The sequence below is a fragment of the Arachis hypogaea genome, chromosome 20 (assembly GCF_003086295.3).
Source record: "Arachis hypogaea cultivar Tifrunner chromosome 20, arahy.Tifrunner.gnm2.J5K5, whole genome shotgun sequence".
In the NCBI taxonomy this organism is placed as follows: domain Eukaryota; kingdom Viridiplantae; phylum Streptophyta; class Magnoliopsida; order Fabales; family Fabaceae; genus Arachis; species Arachis hypogaea.
In genome coordinates, this window is record NC_092055.1 from 140,443 (window position 1) to 158,920 (window position 18,478).

The following is an 18,478-nucleotide window of genomic DNA, read 5'->3' on the forward strand; positions in this document are numbered from 1 at the left end:
ATAAAATAAGGAAGAAAAAGTAAAACCATGCAATTTACATGAATAAGTGGGTAAAGGATTGAATAAATCACTTAAATTGAGCACAAAATACATCATAAAATATAGGTTTATTAGTGATCCCACTGATCGTCGTTCTACTACTGGTTACTGTTTGTTTCTTGGCGACGCTCTCATTTCTTGGCGTGCTAAGAAGCAAACGTTCACTGCTTGCTCAAGCATAGAAGCTGAATACCGTGCCTTCGCTGACACCACTGCTAAGGTTATCTCGGTTCGTTGGCTTCTCGAAGATCTGAGTGCTTCTCAATCGTCTCCTACTGATGTTTTTTGTGATAATCGCAGTGCTATTCAGATTGCACATAATGATGTGTTTCATGAACGCACCAAACACATTGAAATTGATTGTCACTTTGTTCGGCAACGCATCCTTATTGATGCTGTTCGTCTCATTGCTATTGGAACACTGGATCAGACTGCTGATATCTTCACGAAAGCTCACCACCCGACTCGTTTTCGGACTTTGTTATCCAAACTCAAGTTGGTATCCTTAGCTCCACTTGAGTTTGAGGGGGATGTTAAAAAAACATTTAGACACAATTTAGATCAATTAGTATCGTTTATATTTATATAGCGTATCTGTATATTAATTATAGAATTCTATGCCTTTATTACTTTGATTCATTTAGCACCTATAAATACCCCTTATATATTGTACTTTTGATCAGACTGAATATACACAAAATACTTTCTTTAGTTTGGTCTCTTGTTTCTAACAATTAGAACAATTAATACAATTTTTTTTTTATATTATAAAATATATGAAAGAGATATAACAATAATCACATCCTTTTCTCAATATATATCATTCAAATTAATCAAGTACAAGCACCTTGGGTAATATAGATACGTCTAAAACAATTTAACAAGAACATTGGAATCATTTGCAAAGAATCATGTAATAATCACATATATAAGACGCAGAACATGAGGGTGTAAGCAAGTAAGCTTCATTCTTGTCTTATAAATGGGGCCGGGATAGGAAGGATGATATAGGAGTTTCAAACACTAACAGATTCCTTGGAATCTAAGCCGCTTGATGCACCGACATGGGAACGGGAAGGTCTCTCGCTGATGTCACCACTATTATCCTCAGCGACATGGCCAGCAGCAACAGCACCTCCGACATCACTCACATTCCCAAACAGAAGAACAACAATACCAGCAATACCAGAGCAAAATGCGGCCCCCAGAGAGGCCCTAATGCGTCCTGCAGCCACCGACCCCACCGTGAACCCCACACAGAGCCCCACGGATTTCACCCATCCGTACCACGCCGAGAACGCACCTTCTTTCCCGCAAGGCGCACAGTTTAGCACCAACACCCTCCCAAAAGCGTGTAGCAGCCCTGTTGCGGTGCCCTGAACCGCCCCAAATAGCAGCAAGTGGCTCCATCTCCAGCGGCTCTCCCAAAAGTAGAACCCTGACCCGGAAGAGAACATGGACAGCAGAAAACCGAGTATTTGCATCTTAACGGAATTCACCCTCATAAAGTGCTGCATGATCTGAAGCAGCGGCAGAGAAACCAAAGGGAAGAGGAAATACACCAACCACAAATAAAGCAGGTGCAGTGGCCTCATGCAGAGTTGACCCACCACAAATAGCACCCCTCCGGTGAATATGCTCATCGTGGCAAAAGAAGACAGAAAAACCCCAACGAGGCCTCCAATTGCATGCGGGTATTTGAACAAAGAAAGGGAGTGATAGAGCCTTGAGGAGAGAGGTGAGACGGAGCAAGTGGTGGTACTTCTGTTGGGAGAAATGAGGACAACATGCACCACCCCGGCGAGCCATATGAGGCCACTGAAGATTGAGACAACCCAAAGGCTCAAGAGGTTACGGTCGCTGGGTTCTCTAAGCATGTGGTAGGTTAAGGATGAGACGATAGCTGCACCCAATGAACCGAAAGCCGTGGCATAGAGGGAGAACCAGCTGGAGATACTTAATCTTGGGAAGAACCTGGTTCTTCTCCTAAGGGCGGGTGTTGGTTTTCCATAGGGACGAAGCATGAGAGCGAGATAATGGGTGTGTGCTGTGCTGGCGACGGTGGCGGCAAGGGCTATCCCAGCGATGTAGGGAATGAAGATCTTCGTGGTCTTGAAGAATCCGGCAGGCAGGCAAAAGAAGACACCAACCCCTGTGGCTGCAGCTGTGATAATTGCGTAGAACTGATTGGCATCCAGGTGGAAAGAGATGAATCCCAGAATTGGAGCAGCTAGGAGTAGGCCTCCTCCCCAAGCAATTGATGTCCATTCCAACGAAGATAAGTGTGAGCCTGTGATGTTTATTGTCCGCTTTGTCAGCTTGCTATACCTGCATTCAATTTCATCATCTTTGTCAACACACTTAAAGTATCTTTGTCAACACACTAGAGCATAATGTTCGGCGAGGAATTTTATATACAAAGTTTTGAAAGTTAATATTGCACCCTTAACAAAGAAAAAAAATATTTAAAATTGAATTTAAAATCTAAAATTTAAATTTAACAAAAGTTCATTTTTAGTAGATTTTATATTTGACTTGTTTCACAATTTTTTTATTATATTAATTAAAATTGAGTACTATATTATTATTTTTAGTACTATTTTATTTTTAATATTAAAAATTATTTATAAAAAGATAAAAAATTATATTTTATACTAAATAGAATGACTTTTTTTTTTCATTTGAAAATTACAAGTTTACAACACAGCCTTTTGTTTACTCTTGTTTCCCAAATTCGACATGGTAACACACATCATATTTGATTTATATTTTTATGATATAAAAATAATTTTTTATTTTTTCTATGCTATCAATTATTTTTAATATCAAAAATAAAAAATATATTAAAATGTATACATAAAAATAATACATATAACATTGTTCAATTAAAAAAAAAAGTTATTGGGAATTTCCAAATGATCTTGTTAGAGACACTTTTTACATTTTAAAAAATACGAAAATGAAATGAATATAAATAAATGGTGACATATGCAAATCAATGGCAATAGTGGCTATACTTCAACATTAAATTATTATCATGATATCTAGTGTTTAATCTCATCCTTCATTACTTTCTCTCTTCTATTAATTTTTTATACCATTTATAAAATTAAAAGTAAAAAATTACACTTTATTCTCTCAAATGTTAAGAAAATAGAGAGGATCTATCTCCTTCCTTTAATGAATTCAAACATTGTTTAAACCAGATGAATAAAGTCCACATGTTATACTCCGATTTGAAGAACACTCATAACCACTATAACTAACTAATTTACCGTAGACCTCCCCGAAATAAAATTGTTGTTCTTAGCATGTATTTCGTATATTAGCATGCAAATTAAAGTTTTCTTTAATTTGTAGAAGACGACTTTCACCTTAAGAAAATTTCAGATTAAAATATAGCAAAAGCCCCCCCAAAAAAAAGAGAGAAAAATATGAAAATATAAAAGGTCAAGTAGTTCCAGAGACAAAAAGTCTAAGGAGCAGCTGAGTTACTTCTTTTGGCCTTGGGTTCAAATTAGCCTGACAGCCTATTTTTGTGCATTGGCCTAGATTTTGTTTGAGGCAAGCAGCAGCAGGCCAGGCCTGGCTGCATGCATATATAAACGAATGTATAGTGTAGAGAGTAGAGAGACTTATTAGCTTACAGAAGAATTTGCTTTTGAGGACACGGCATGCCATGGTGGTTATTGATCCATTGGTGGCGAAGGGTTTCGTCATCAGTGGAGAGCTGCTGTAGCTGACTGATTATGAGGGGAAACACCACAGGAATGACAAGACTCTGAACCATGTAGGAGCACAACTCGTACACGTACCATCCCCATACCTCCAATCTTGATGGCTTCTCTCCTACTACTATTTCTTCATTATACTCATCATCATCATCATCGTAACTGCTTTTGGTTCCACCATAGTGATGAGGATGAGAATTCGCTTCCACCGGCCTTGTCGTCACTACTTCCTTCTCCATCATCAGGTTCAGGTTCAGGTTCTTGACAAAAGCAAAACAAGATCAGAAAGGGAAAGGCTAAGCAATGACATACAGTTCATAGTTACGTGGGGTGCTTATTATGAAGAAAGGTCAGAATAATAACACAGCTGTGTCAACGAAGCTTTCGAGGCTGCCAAGAGCCAGTAGGAGCTTTGTTTCATTTGTTAACTAAACATTACTTCATTGGAAGAATCATTCTCATCGCATCTGCCCTACGTTTCTCCTTGTTTTTTTCTCTCTATCTAACTTTCCTCGATCGATTTATATAATAATACATATTAAAAGTTAGTATGTCCGCCAATAGTGTTGTAGCTGGTACCAGAGCACTCATCAATTTTGCTTCATTATATTATTGGACCACTCGAATTACAATTTTAATTGTCTATCTATCTTACCGACTTTTTACTGTCCCATGCCCAGGTCTTCACTATTTTTTCCTTTATTTTAATATGATGGCTTATACATTTAATTTGTTTTGCTTAAAAAAATATAGGTAGACAATGAAAATAGCAAACAAGAAAGTCTAGAATTTGGCTAATATTTAACTATTAAAAAAAAAATGAGTAATTCTATATTATTAGATATTATTTCATGAGGAATGCTAGGGGATGATTTGTAGCCATCAAATAGTCATCAATGATAGTTTTAATAGTGTGAGATTGGTGTGAGATTTCATCCAATGGCTCACTTTTCTTTGTTGGTTACATGCTGGCCAAAATTTAACAAAATTGTTGGCTCCTAGACTTTTCCTTATTTCATACCATTAAAAATATGATAGCTAATTAGCACTTTTCATACTAAACAATGTGAATAATGGATATATCGGATATTCAATTCGCTAGGTGTACGAATGGTTATCCTAATATTAAGATTTAAGAGGATAATTTGGGAGTGCAATATGTTTTTACTTTATATATTAGGTCAATTTTAAAATTCATTGTTCATATTATTTACAAAAATCATTCTTTACCTAACAAAGTCCAGAATAATGTGAACAATAAATTTTAAAATTAGCCAAATAAAATAAAAATACACTACATCCCAAATTACTCACTTAAATCTTAATATTATAATAATCATCCACACATATATATATTACCCCGTATTTAATTTGTTTTCCTAGCTAGCAATGATTTCTCACTTGAGTTACCGTAAGATCCTCCCTCAATAACCAAACTGATGTATGTATGTATGTAGTCACAAATAGTCTTTTTATTAATTATTTATTTATAAGCTTCAAAGCAATTTTGTTTTATTTTGTTTATTTTTCCTTTAAACGCAACTACTAGAAGAAGCATATAAATGAGAGTCCATTGAGTGTCCAATACAATTCTTGTCTGGTACCAGTATGGGGATTCCTTATTCTGAAGTGTAAACATTTCCGTGGTTCCAATTTTCTTTACGTTCTGTCAAAAACATATAGTTCCTTGGTACGTAATCAATGCCTTCTACAGTTCTAACATACCCTTAGAATTGGAACAATTTGGTTGATATATATTTTTTTTCAAACAGCATTTATTTTTACTTGTTTGTATTCGTTTTAAGTAATTATTATTTTTCTTTTATTTTTAAGAAGAAAAAACTATTATAAACTAGAAGTTTTCTTTTTAAAAAAAATGCATCATCCATTATCCGACCTTTAATTTATTGCTATGGTGTAAGTCTAGTTAGTTACCACAGTTGATGATGGATGGTCTTGGACAAATTAAAACAAAAATGCAACAATCTATAATACAAATTTGAGTGAGAAAATAATTATGATACTATATATTTTTCTTCTTTTAAATTTTTGTCAAAATCCAGATAACACATTAAAATTCTAAGAAAATTGTTAAACGATGTGCGTGCTTAGAATATTGTATGAGACTATGAATCAATAAAATAATCTTTATATAAAATTATTGTTTTGTCGGACATGGATATAAAAAGATAAACATTGTCTGTAAACTTCAAACAATCGTTATATAGCATAAAGGAACCGAATTCGATTTCCTACTTAATAACGGTTACAAAAGACAATTTTTTATCTTAAGTATAATAATAATTATTTTTCTCTATTATTTCTTATGTAGTACAAATTTATAAACGTATAACATTAACAAATGATAAAAAAAATTGAGAAATATAATGCTATGTAGATATTATATAAACAAATATTTTATAGTGTTAAATAGTAAAAAGATAAATACAATCAAGTTAAAGAATTTAATTTTAATGCACTAAAAATATAAAAAAAATTATACAATCAATTAATAATTAGATTTATATCTTAAAAATAAATTTTAAATAATAAATATAAAATTAATTATTTTTATTGATATGATAATATACATAATTAATTATCTATATAAATAAAGTATATTATAATAGATAATATATTTAAAAATATTTTTTGGTACATGTAGAAATAATATTAAAATATTTTAATATGAGAAATGAGATAACGGACGAAATAAAAATATAAGAAATTTTAAAATTATTTAGTATTTTAAAAATAATTTGGTTAATAAGTGCAGTAGTTGTTAAAAATGCAAAAATAAAGCTTTTCTTATTAAAAAATGTTTAAATTTATTTCATATATTTTGAATTCACCTTTAATTTGTTAAATAAATAAAAAAATAAAAAATAAAAAATAATATTTTTTTTAGAACAAATTTTTTTTTATTAATTATCAATAAATTATAGTTCAATTGGCATAATCTTCTTATACTAATATGGTGGATTCAAGTCTCTTATAAAAAAAAAAAAAACCTTTTCTTAGTTAAATCTGAAAAATAAAAAAGCGAGAAAAATGTGGCAGAAAAAATTGAGAGTGACTCAGTGAACTGAACTGAGGTCTAACTGTCTGAGTGTCAAGTGTAGAAAAAGGACAAAGTTCTGTGCGGTAACTCAACGCCACTCTCGCTTTTTACATTTTCAGCTCACTAACTGCTATTGACCAGGAAAATAATATGTAAATGAGTAAACTAAATAATTAAATATAGCATTTTGCCAACAAAGAAATTATGAAAATTAGCAATAAAAGATTTTAATAAAAATAATGTTAAAAAACTTTAAAATTGTTTTTATCAGGATCGTAATCCATTAAAAAGAAATAGTGTAGCGGCTGCATTTATGTTGAGAACTTGAGATTTGTGAGCTGCTCAGCAAAATGGGATGGCAGATGGCAGGCAACAGAATGAGATGAGATCCGCAATGGAGACGGCGGCGTTGTTGAAGTCAAAATCCGAAAGCTTGAGCTTAGCCTTCACAGAGTCCGCGAACGGAGAGCTAGCTCCCTTGGACATGTCGTCCCCGCCTCCTTCAGACATCTCCCCCCGCACACACCTGAGGAGATCTCCCAGGTTCACCGCTCTCAATGCCACCGTGCCACGTGTTCGAATGCGGAGGCTCACCCATGCGGCTGAAATCCGGCGCTCTTCCAGGCTCAACGCGGTCGCCGTTGGGGGCTGCAAAAAGAGAAAGCCGGGGTCTCATTCTCAATCTCAATCTCATGCTCGCCTTCTTAAGGTCTGTCTCCCTCAAATCTAATCTCTCTCTCTCTCTCTCTCCTCTTCCCCATTCCATGCAAATTGCCTTTTACCCTTCTTTTTTATTTTTGGTAGTAATGTTCTTCTTAGTAAGAAATTATAGCAGGATTACTTGTTTATGCTCATGTTTGGATCGGACTTCAGAGATAATAATGCTTAATTAATGTTATTAACAAAGTGGGGGTCTGCTATTCGACGAAGATCCAGCAGCTGTACTTAACTCTTCCACTTTCAATTTGACCTCATTTTGGGTCTGGATTTCATTGACTATAAGATTTCAACCTGTGCTTAGTATCTGTCTTGGGTGCAATTGATTCATGTACTCCGATCACTTTCATGTCCTAAAACACATCTAATACACATTTCATGAACAATTATAGAGTTTATTTTTTATGTAGTCAATAAAATATTTTACACATTTAACTAATTTAGTTTTATTTGTTTTTTCTCTTAGTTGATTCTTTATGTGATTGATATGAATTATGAAAAATAATTATTTTTCTTGATGTGATCATATATAATTGTTTGTTTGTATACATTTTTTTTGTACTGACAATATATAAAAATTAAAAACATAATTATAATCACTTAATATGTTTAATTCTTTTTCCATATATCTTCTAAATAAGATGATATGAATGAATGGCTGCACCTATAATTGCTTTTGAATCGCAAGTGCTCTGGGAGCATGTAAAAGGGTCTCCTCCCTGTTAAGTGTTTAAGGGTGTAAAAAAAAAATTCGATCTGCCCAACCTCCATATCCAATATGTATCTGCTCCAGATTTGTTGATTTGTTGGGCTATCGGATATTATCTTACCCGCAGATACATAGGTATCACATCTACAAATTCAATCTGATAAAAAAAATAAAAAATAAAAAATAATATTATTTGTTAGGTTGTCTTAATCATTTTTTTGGTATTGATTGTCTTATTTATATTATTTCAGAAAATTATATTGAATAATAGTTTTGAAGTAAACAGGCTCAAAAAGGAGAAAAAAAAGAAGTATTTCATGAAGAAAGAATATAAGCCCAGGATGTATTTTGAAATACCTGTTATATCCGCATGTTTGGTTAGAAAATTCTCGGGATAGGATGGAGGTTAGAAACGTGTATATCCGATTTCTTTTCTTTGTGAATCGGATTGAGATTTTGACCAAATCCAATTGTATCTATGTACACCCTTTCAGTGTTTATGTTTAATTTTTATTTGGCCTAAATAAGTGCTATGTTAGACAATATTAATCATCAACAATCCTATTAAATAAATGTGTAAAAATAAGTGGAAAGATAGAGTAATATAAGAAAAAAAAAAGGAAATAATAAAAATAATTTTGTAATATGTTCTAAAATCATGGTATGTACAATCTTTTCTTATATATAAAACATTCACATGTTAGCTAAAAGTATGAAGAAAAAAGGAAAGCAAACACAAAAGCTCTACTCAAATACTACTTTGATTTAATATTTCACTTGTTAGGAACTTGATCTTAGTTTCGTTTAACATTTACTACTATAATCGTTAATCTGTATTTTGGACTAATATCTGTAGCTGATTGTAATGTGCGTCTATTTAGTATTTACAAATTTTTTTGGAAAAGAAAAAGCCTATGCCTTTTTGACTAAGCTGCATATTTCAGAATTTAAAGCATTGCATTTGACTTAAAACTGTGAGTTGTTGAAGCTTTTAACTCTGTACAACCAACTTAACTACATATTTAGGCTGCAGAGTTTCCCACCAAGGACAGACACAAGGAAGTCTCATCCCCATTATTTGGGTTGGTATATTGTGGGTTTTGCAGCCATTTATGCTCCCATTTTTGAATTTCTAATTTATGTTTTGGTAATTTCAAACTTGTTGTTTTCCTTGTGTTATAACCAAATAATACAATTTACAGCAATGTTGACCGTAGCTTATTTTGGTTTTGTGTTCGTGTGATCGTATCTCATGGTTTAAAATATTGTTGATTGATTCTTGAGTTATGCAGCAGCAAAGATCTAGGGGTCCACAATTACTATCGATGTGAGTGAAAACCAGAAAGCATGTTTAGTACTTCACTCTCCCATCATTGTATTTTCTTGGTTTCAATTCCAGGCCACGTTATGCTTCTTGTTTTCTGTAGTGCTGACACGAAGGACCAGAAATCAGTTTTGGATGGAAAATGCATTCAGGAAAAGAGCTGTAGGAGATCTCCAAGGTTGACACCAACTTCTCATTCTGAATCATCAAAGGCAAAGGACAACTTTGGAGCTGCATCAAGCAATAAGGAATTCATCAAGCTTTTCAAACAGTGTCATGCGAAGCCATTGAGGCAGTCTCCAAGATTAAATCCATCTGGTGAGGCATGTCTGCAACTGCAAGACGTGAAAATGTCTGGTGGAAACCTTAGGAAATCTCCAATACTTCCATCTTCAAGTGGCAGTGAAAACATGGACGTCATTTCGTTTCCAAGAAAAGAAATTTCTAAAGTAGTTCACCAAAAGGACAAGGACACCGAACTTCCGATTGAATTTAATTCTGATTCACTAGTTAAACCGAATTCTGAAGTTAAAACCATCACAAGAATCTCTCTTGAAATTGATGATACAGATTGCTTGAGAAGTTCCTCAGAGGTGGTGGAAAATGGCAGAACGGGTCCTGATTCCCTTGCCTTGCTAGAGTTTGATGACAGCCCACCAAGAAAGAAAAAAAAAAAAGTGGCTTCTACAACGATTGAAATAATGGACCATAAAAGCATTCCTTCATTTGTTGGCAATCCAATACCAGATGATGAAGCTCAGAAAAGATGGGGATGGCGCTACGAATTGAAGGTTAATGATCCAATGTTTTTGAGATTCTTTTCATGCTATCAGAATTTCAGTATGCTGTGGTATAAAAGAAAGAAATTGTTAGCCATTTTTGTTTCACATAACATGTTCATGAGTCCATCTTTTTTGTTCTTCACCTTTTTTTTTTTAAATTTTTATGAAATGGAAAACTTTGTTACTTTTAGTCTGAGCAAATTTGTTATTCTTTAGCTTTCCTTTTTATCTAATTTTTTCTGCTCAAGCATGCAGAACCAAAATAAAGGCCAAAAGTTCAAAATGAAGTAAGTTTGAACTACTAATTCACAAGCTTATATGTTGCTCCTTTTAAACTCGTAACTTAGATTAGATTATATAATTATTTCTTTCAATGTTGCTGATTTGTAGCGAGGATGAAGAAGACGAGATCATTGTAAATGTGAAATGCCACTATGCTCAAGCAGAAATTGGTAATTGCGTTTTCAGTCTTGGTGATTGTGCAATTATAAAAGTAAGTGCATAGAGTTGAAGACATGCATATTCCTGCCATCTTTGTCCTATTAAAATTTGTTGTGACTTTTAATTGAACTGTGTAACATCCTTTTTTTTTTCTAATTGGCATATTTGCATACCTGATAGTTTGTCAGATGTGACTGAACCACATTAAAATCTGTATCTTATTACTTCTTTCTTTATTTTATAAAGTACAGTGCTTTTTCTTTTTGAACAGGATATTTCCTGATTTCCCCTAAATTTAATTTCTAACTACATCATAATAGATTACGGTCTAGTAAGTAGCCTTTTATACTGTTATCTCCCCCTTTGATAACTTGGATTTAGCTGGGACATAGCAAGTGTACCTTTTGACATCTGAATTACTGATATATTGCACTGAGGAAATAGTTTGCTTAATTTATAACACCATATGAAACGGTTGCTTCTGCATATGGCTACTAATAGTAGTTTTTCTATAGCAGTACATTGTACAGCTGGTGAACCTTAAAATTTCAAGTGGACAAGACAAGAATTTATACTTATGTTCAAATGATTCTTGTGCAGGGTGACATAGAAGAAAATCATGTTGGCAAGATTATTGAATTTTTCCAAACAACTGATGGTCAAGATTATTTTAGAGTCCAATGGTTTTACAGAGTTCAAGATACAGTGAGTATAGAGTATGTCATGAAGTTTAATTGGTAATGTCAAAGGATGCGCCATGAATGTTGCTTCCATTTGCCTTTCAGGTAATCCAAGATGAAGGCAGCTTCCATGACAAGCGGCGTTTATTCTATTCATCAATAATGAATGACAACCTAATAGACTGCATTATAGCAAAAGCTAATGTAACACTTGTAACACCTAGGGTATGGCACATTTAAGGGACTTTCTCTATTGCATTTCTCTTATTGATTGTGACGTTTATGCTATTGCCTTAGTCATACTAATAACCAAATATTTTCTGCATGAGTTCTTACAGATTGATCGGAGGTCGATTTCTGTTTCACCATCTGACTTCTATTACGATATGGAATATTGTGTGGAATATTCTACATTCCGCAACATACCAGCAGGTGTGTCTTAGTTGACCCTAGGAAGCATTTTGGTTTTATTTTTTGTTCCATATATTACTGAAAAGAGGGAAAAGCATGTAGGATGGAGAGTCTTACTGCTGTTTAATTGTCACATGCATACAAGGATCCATGTTTGTTAATGGTCTCCAGTTTTGGCTAAAAGTTTTTTTATTTCATTCCCACTCAGCTTTTCAAAATGTTATTTTTTGTGTAGATTTGTAATCCTATTAAGAATAATTATTTATCATCACCTATTGGCCTTGAGATACTCTCAACAGAGGCCTTGGCAGTTTCCAAAAGTCCACCCGAATCTGAGCCGCGGAAGACAGAATTATTACTACTAGATCTTTATTCTGGCTGTGGTGGCATGTCAACTGGATTGTGCTTGGGTGCCAAAGTTTCATCAGTTAACCTTGTGACGGTACTGTGAAGAAATCTTATCTTTAATGAAATTCTGAGTATCCATGAACTCATCCATGCCACACTGGTTTTACTCTTGTTTTCTGATTTGGTCAGAGATGGGCTGTTGATAGCAACAAGTGTGCAACTGAAAGCTTGAAACTAAACCATCCAGATACATATGTGAGTGATGACTATCCCGTGCTACAACAAAAAGATATTTGATGTGAACTTTTCACATTCAACATTGCTTTCTTCATTGTATAGGTGAGAAATGAATTGGCTGAGGATTTTCTGGAACTTTTGAAGGAATGGGAAAAGCTATGCAAACGGTTTAAAGGAAATGATACAGAAAGGACATTACCATTACGGTCAAAAGGCTCAGAAGGAGTAAAGAAACAAGTAGATTCTTTAGCTCATGATCTTCCTGCTGATGAATATGAAGTTTCTAGGATAGTTGATATATGCTATGGTGATCCCAATGAAACAGGGAAATGTAATCTATATTTGAAGGTAATGAATCCGATATCAAAATTATTTTGTGCTTTTGTCTTTTTTTTATTAATAATAAATTAATAATAACATGCTTCTGATACCACCACCCCCTATGGTGGATAATTATAAAGAGCCTAATAATGCTTCATGCCTTTACATTAGCAATGAAAAATCGTTACTATCTAATCTCTTATCCATGTTGCTTGTTAAGTCTCTAGTAATGTAAGGGATCATAATTTGGTAGTGATTGCTTTCTCATTGTTGTTCAATAGGTGCGTTGGAGGGGTCACAGTGAAAGTGAGGATACATGGGAGCCACTTGAAAACTTAAGGTATATCTCTTGATTTTCTCTGTGATAGGTGATGTTACTATAGTTGGTGCCTTAGTACTCACTTCTTTATATCTTAGTAATTGTAAGGAAAGCATACAGGAATTTGTGAGAAAAGGGATGATCTCCAAAATCTTGCCTCTTCCTGTAAGTTGTGTAGTTGATAATGTAGATTTGATAAAACTCTTAAAGTACTTTTTCGCACTTTTAAATAGAAATCTGTGGCTTGAAATTATTGCAGGGTGAAGTTGATGTTATTTGTGGGGGCCCTCCTTGCCAAGGAGTTAGTGGATATAATCGCTTTAGAAATGTTGCTTCACCATTGGATGATGAAAGAAATCGTCAGATTGTAGTTTTCATGGACATAGTAAAGTATTTGAAGCCTAAGTATGTTTTAATGGAAAATGTGGTTGACATATTGAAATTTGACAACGGTTCACTTGGAAGATACGCATTGAGTCGTTTGGTACATATGAATTACCAAGCAAGATTGGGAATGGTTGCTGCTGGATGTTATGGTCTTCCACAATTCCGGTTGCGTGTTTTCTTGTGGGGTACTCATCCCAGTGAGGTCGGTTTAAGAATCTGGAATTTTGTTTGGAAAGATGGGATTGTTGCCAAAACATTAATCTTCCGTCTCTTTATCTTCAAATTCTTGGAAAGATGAACTTCTGTTTTATTTTGTTGATGATCTGTTATCCTTGAACAGGTTCTACCTCAATTTCCATTGCCGTCACATGATGTCATTGTTAGCTATTGGCCTCCAACAGAGTTTGAGGTACTAATCCTCACACTTCATCGAAAATAGTTCTTTCAGACATCATGTATATTCTTCACTAGCTTTTGACTTTTATTTACAGCGCAATACTGTTGCTTATGATGAAGGCCAACCTCGTGAACTTGAGAAAGCTATTGTTCTTCAAGATGCAATCTCTGATCTTCCTGCTGTACTGTTCTTCACTTGCTTTTGCTTTTCTATGTTAGCATGGTTTTAACCTAATTCAATGTTATATAGGTGACAAACCACGAAACTTGTGAAGAAATGCCATACAGAAATCCTCCAGAAACAGAATTTCAGAGATATATAAGGTCAACTAAATATGGTAATAATGTTACCCCTTCTGTACACTCTGACTAATCATAAAGTGACTTAAAAATTTCACTTGCCTCTTCATTTCATTCTGTGTTGTTGATTTATGCTGAACTCCCTTCTGTGCACTCAGTCAATTTTTGAAATTAGTTTTCAAAAAAATTCCTGAATGAAATAACCTAGATATTTTGTAGGATATTTAAACTGCATGTAATATGTTGGATTGTAGAAAAATCTAGTTGAACTCTGGGGTTTCTAGATCTTATATGGATCCTGGGTTTTTCAGTCGTGAAACCCAATTGTGTGTAGTTGGGTGGCCTGGCTATTTTATTTTATTAAATGGTAAGTGTCAAAGGCGAAAGCAAAGAGGTTTTTTTTAGTCTTAATTTCTAAGTTAAATGTATATGGTAAAAACGTTTTGAATGAACGATTGGTTGAACTCAAGTAGTTACACTAGAATTTATTATATATACTATAGACATATCGATTACAATTCTAACTGGTTGAATAAAAACGATAAAACCTAAACCTAGTCCTGGTTAAATAAAACAACTTAAATTTAAAATAATAACAAACTTGTATATTCTGCAACATATGGTATTTGATAGTTTATTCTTATTCATTTGTGAAAGAGTAATGTTAAGTAACCAACTTTTTCTGAATTCAGTTCATCTTAAATGTTAGGGCTCCTGTGCTTTGTTTATAATCACTTCATTTTTTTCGCTGTCTGCCGTTTTTCTTCGTTTTATCATTATATTTGTGTTTCTGGCCTGTAAAGCTCTGCAGCAAAAATAGCTCATCTATATTGTTCTCATTATGCATTTTGAGTAGAGATGACTGGGTCAACATTGAATGGAACAACAGAGGAAGGTTTACTACATGATCACCGACCCTATATTTTGGGGGAAGATGACTACCTACGTGTTTGTCAAATTCCAAAACGGAAGGTTGTAATCTTGATTAAGTCAATGTATTATGCTTTTGATGGATTCCTTGTCAACCCTTAATTTGATGCTACTTTAGGGAGCAAATTTCCGTGATCTTCCGGGTTTAGTTGTAATTGACAATGTGGTTAGGCGGCATCCAACTGAGAGTCCAACACTACTACCATCTGGAAAGCCCTTGGTAAAGTCTTTTTGTTGCCTTCACGCAGAAAGTGGTCTACATTCTTTTTCAGCTATTTCTATTTGCATTGAAATTATAAACATTTCAAATTTGTTTTTCACTACGGGTTAAAAATAAAATGATAACAAACTATTGATGCTTAAGTTAATCTGTTTTTATACTGGTTAAGAAATAGCTTTCAAGTTCCAAATCATATTTTAGATTAGGATATTAGGTGGGTTTCTAATTATCAAATGGTTCGTCTACAAGGAAATTACATGAGTGTATATGTTCCTGCCTATAGGATATAGGCTAATTTTTAGGCAAGCTTCATTCTGCTTGACCTGGATCCCCGGGGGAACATATATAGACGTAGCAGGCCTGATTGGCCATTATGTGGTCCACAACATGACTCTCAAGCTGGTTACACCGCCACATTAAAGTTAAGCATTTTACTCTGAGAAGGTCGGGTGAACAACAAGCAGGTCAGAGGGAACAAACCCAGATGCTTGATCTGGCCCACAAACTCCTCAGACTCAGGCATAATGACAAAACCTTATGTCACTCCAAGTCATACAACGGCCTGGTCTGTCCCAGAACCATATTTAGTTTCGTAGATCAGTGCAATATATAACCATGAAGCTTAGTACAAGTGGTAGTTAATTAGTTGTTTAAGCGTTACATTCCGGGGTTGATTCTTAGGGATGGCATGGAATGTATAGTCACATTATTTATTTAGCTATAATTTTAAATGTTATTAAGGTATAAACTAACTTTTTTGTTTAAATGTTTTAAATGTGTTGGTTCTTCGCAGCTTGTTATGCTTGAATTGTTATTCTCCTAGTTATGCTTTTCTATGGAAGTTTAAAAGAAGTGGATGGAAATATTTGCAGCATATATCACAAATTCTCGCATATAATATCACATGTGAATAAAAAATTAGCTTAGTAATTAGATGCTTTTGATATCTCCAAGTAGAAGTTGCTGGGTTTAAAATAGGCCAATCTGTGTTCCATTTTTCATATTTTATGTTCTTGATTCATGCCTATAGTGAGACAGGGTTAAAAACTATTCTTCACTGTATCCTTCTTGGTTTCAGGTTCCAGATTATGCCTTTACTTTCGAACAAGGGAGATCTAAGAGGTATATATTCAGTTCAGTTCTCTGTAGTATATGTTTTTATTTTCTTACTTCACATTTTCATGAATGTTTACAGCCGGTTTGGATGGATAAGGAAAACAGCTTAAATTATCCAAAAAAATAACAAAATTGTTTTTCAAAAAGTAGATGCATTTGGGTGGCTTCAATCAAAATTGTACTTTGGACAAAAGTGTTATTTGTACACTAAAAGCTGTGTCCATTTAGATACTAATTGTACTGCCTTTGATTAAAGTGTGGACTCTGCTACTCCTCACTCATCCCCTTTTTCCATGCTTGGATTTGAAGGGTAACTAAGTGGGCACCACCTTTTGGTGTGCAAAATATTTTTTTGTAATCTGAATATGATACCTTAAGTTGTCTTGAGGGAAATAATTTTAAGCAACTTTTTGAAACGGATGGTTACAATTAGAAGTTGACTATTTTTAGAATTGATATCATTTAGACGTTGATTATTTTTTGCAGTGTTATAATTTTACTAAATTATCCACAAGTATCAATAAGAACAATCATTCCCTATCCATTGTAGTAATTTTATCATAATGCAACATTTTCCACACAATCTAAACAGATTATTTTAAAATCACATTTCAATCAAACTATCCAAACATTATTCTCACATGAATTAATTTTCACACAATCGAATATATAAAGAGCAAATGTACAAATTAGTAACTATTGAAATAAGTTTAATTTTTAACTTCTTCCAAAAACATTTTAATTTGTATGTATATATGCAGGCCATTTGGACGGTTGTGGTGGGATGAGACAGTTCCTACGGCACTGACCTTCCCAAGTTGCCATAATACGGTCTTATCTTTGTCTTAGTTTTTATATTCTTATGTGTGTGTGTATGTGTATAAATTGATTTCTTATTTATTTTAAACTCTTGCAGAAAATACTACATCCAGAGCAGGACCGAGTCCTAAGTATACGAGAATTTGCTAGGCTGCAGGGTTTTCCTGATTATTATAGATTTTGCGGGACTGTTAAACAGAGGTTTGAAACTATTATTTTGATCAATATTATTACGGATTCATTTTTTCATAATTGGTTACTGGGTTTATACTTTGTAGGGAGCATATACATTGTGATAGCAGACACATACTAAGCATTATTATCATGATATGATACGAGATTACTATTATATGTAGGTACCGGCAAATTGGGAATGCGGTTGCTGTTCCTGTTGGAAGGGCTTTAGGATATGCTCTTGGAATGGCATATATGAAGAAGCTCAGTGGAAATGAGGCACTTATGACCCTTCCTCCCAAGTTCTCTCTCTCCAATTATCTTCAGTTATCATCAAAGGATCTACTCGGCAAAACTGACGCTGACTAGCATTCATCCTTCTGTAGTTCTGTTACTATTCTTCTTCTTCATTGATCGGTTTCCCGTAATTGAGCGGCATGCTGCCATTGCCATTGATATTTAAAACTCCTTGCTCAGCAATCTTTGTTTGTCTGATGTATCGGCAAATTCACTTGAGTTGGCTACGTAGTAGATTCTCATTAATTTTGCATAGCTGATGAGCTATTTGTTAAGTAACTTTATTCAGGATGTAACCTGAGGTCATTAATAGTAACTTTTTCTTTTGTAGTAGTAAAATAAATCTAATCTCATGTAAGTAGACACGCGATAATAGATTTGTGAGACAAATCACGAGTGTTATGTATTTTATCTACTCCCTTTTCATTGGTAACCCGTAACCAGCACTTTTTATTTTATTCTTTTAATATATTATTTTCTTCCCAGAGCATGCTCTTCGGGTGCTTGGTATATGTGTGAAGTGGAGTAGACATATTTCTCATGTTGTGTACTGAGTTTGATTTTCTAAAGAGCAGGGGATTTCCATATCCATGTCAAACTCACATTTTCAGTCCAAGAAATTTTCTAATCTGCATGAGGGGCTAAGAGTAACATAAAGAAGCTGGTGTATGGAGACATTGTTAGGCATTGCCTATTTCCATTCCACATTATGAAGAATG

The 18,478-nt window shown here is 34.0% G+C and overlaps 2 protein-coding genes across 6 annotated transcripts; one reads left to right on the forward strand and one right to left on the reverse strand.

The window, feature by feature from the left end:
* Window positions 1-887: 887 nt before the first annotated feature.
* On the reverse strand, window positions 888-4,182 carry LOC112782253 (uncharacterized). Its single transcript, XM_025824597.3, has 2 exons — window positions 3,687-4,182; window positions 888-2,367 (listed from the first exon to the last, which is right to left on the reverse strand). The coding sequence occupies exons 1-2, from the start codon at window positions 4,010-4,012 to the stop codon at window positions 1,056-1,058; spliced, it is 1,638 nt and encodes a 545-aa protein (XP_025680382.1). The 5' UTR covers window positions 4,013-4,182; the 3' UTR covers window positions 888-1,055.
* Window positions 4,183-7,012: 2,830 nt separating this feature from the next.
* Window positions 7,013-18,244, forward strand: LOC112783544 (DNA (cytosine-5)-methyltransferase CMT2). 5 transcript variants are annotated; one of them, XM_025826527.3, is made up of 23 exons: window positions 7,013-7,540; window positions 9,550-9,584; window positions 9,685-10,372; window positions 10,619-10,650; window positions 10,754-10,856; window positions 11,405-11,509; window positions 11,590-11,709; window positions 11,823-11,916; window positions 12,195-12,337; window positions 12,433-12,498; window positions 12,583-12,828; window positions 13,083-13,141; window positions 13,219-13,285; window positions 13,380-13,709; window positions 13,848-13,916; window positions 13,999-14,085; window positions 14,154-14,241; window positions 15,060-15,175; window positions 15,252-15,353; window positions 16,432-16,475; window positions 17,231-17,300; window positions 17,386-17,489; window positions 17,645-18,244. In XM_025826527.3, exons 1-23 carry the CDS (start codon window positions 7,187-7,189, stop codon window positions 17,829-17,831), a joined length of 3,309 nt encoding a protein of 1,102 aa, XP_025682312.1. In that variant the 5' UTR covers window positions 7,013-7,186; the 3' UTR covers window positions 17,832-18,244. The 5 variants fall into 5 exon arrangements, 4 of the variants coding, with proteins under 4 accessions (XP_025682312.1, XP_025682313.1, XP_025682315.1 ...); XM_025826528.2 differs by having other exon boundaries at window positions 7,107-7,540; window positions 9,553-9,584; XR_003193448.2 differs by lacking the exon at window positions 17,231-17,300.
* Window positions 18,245-18,478: the final 234 nt, after the last annotated feature.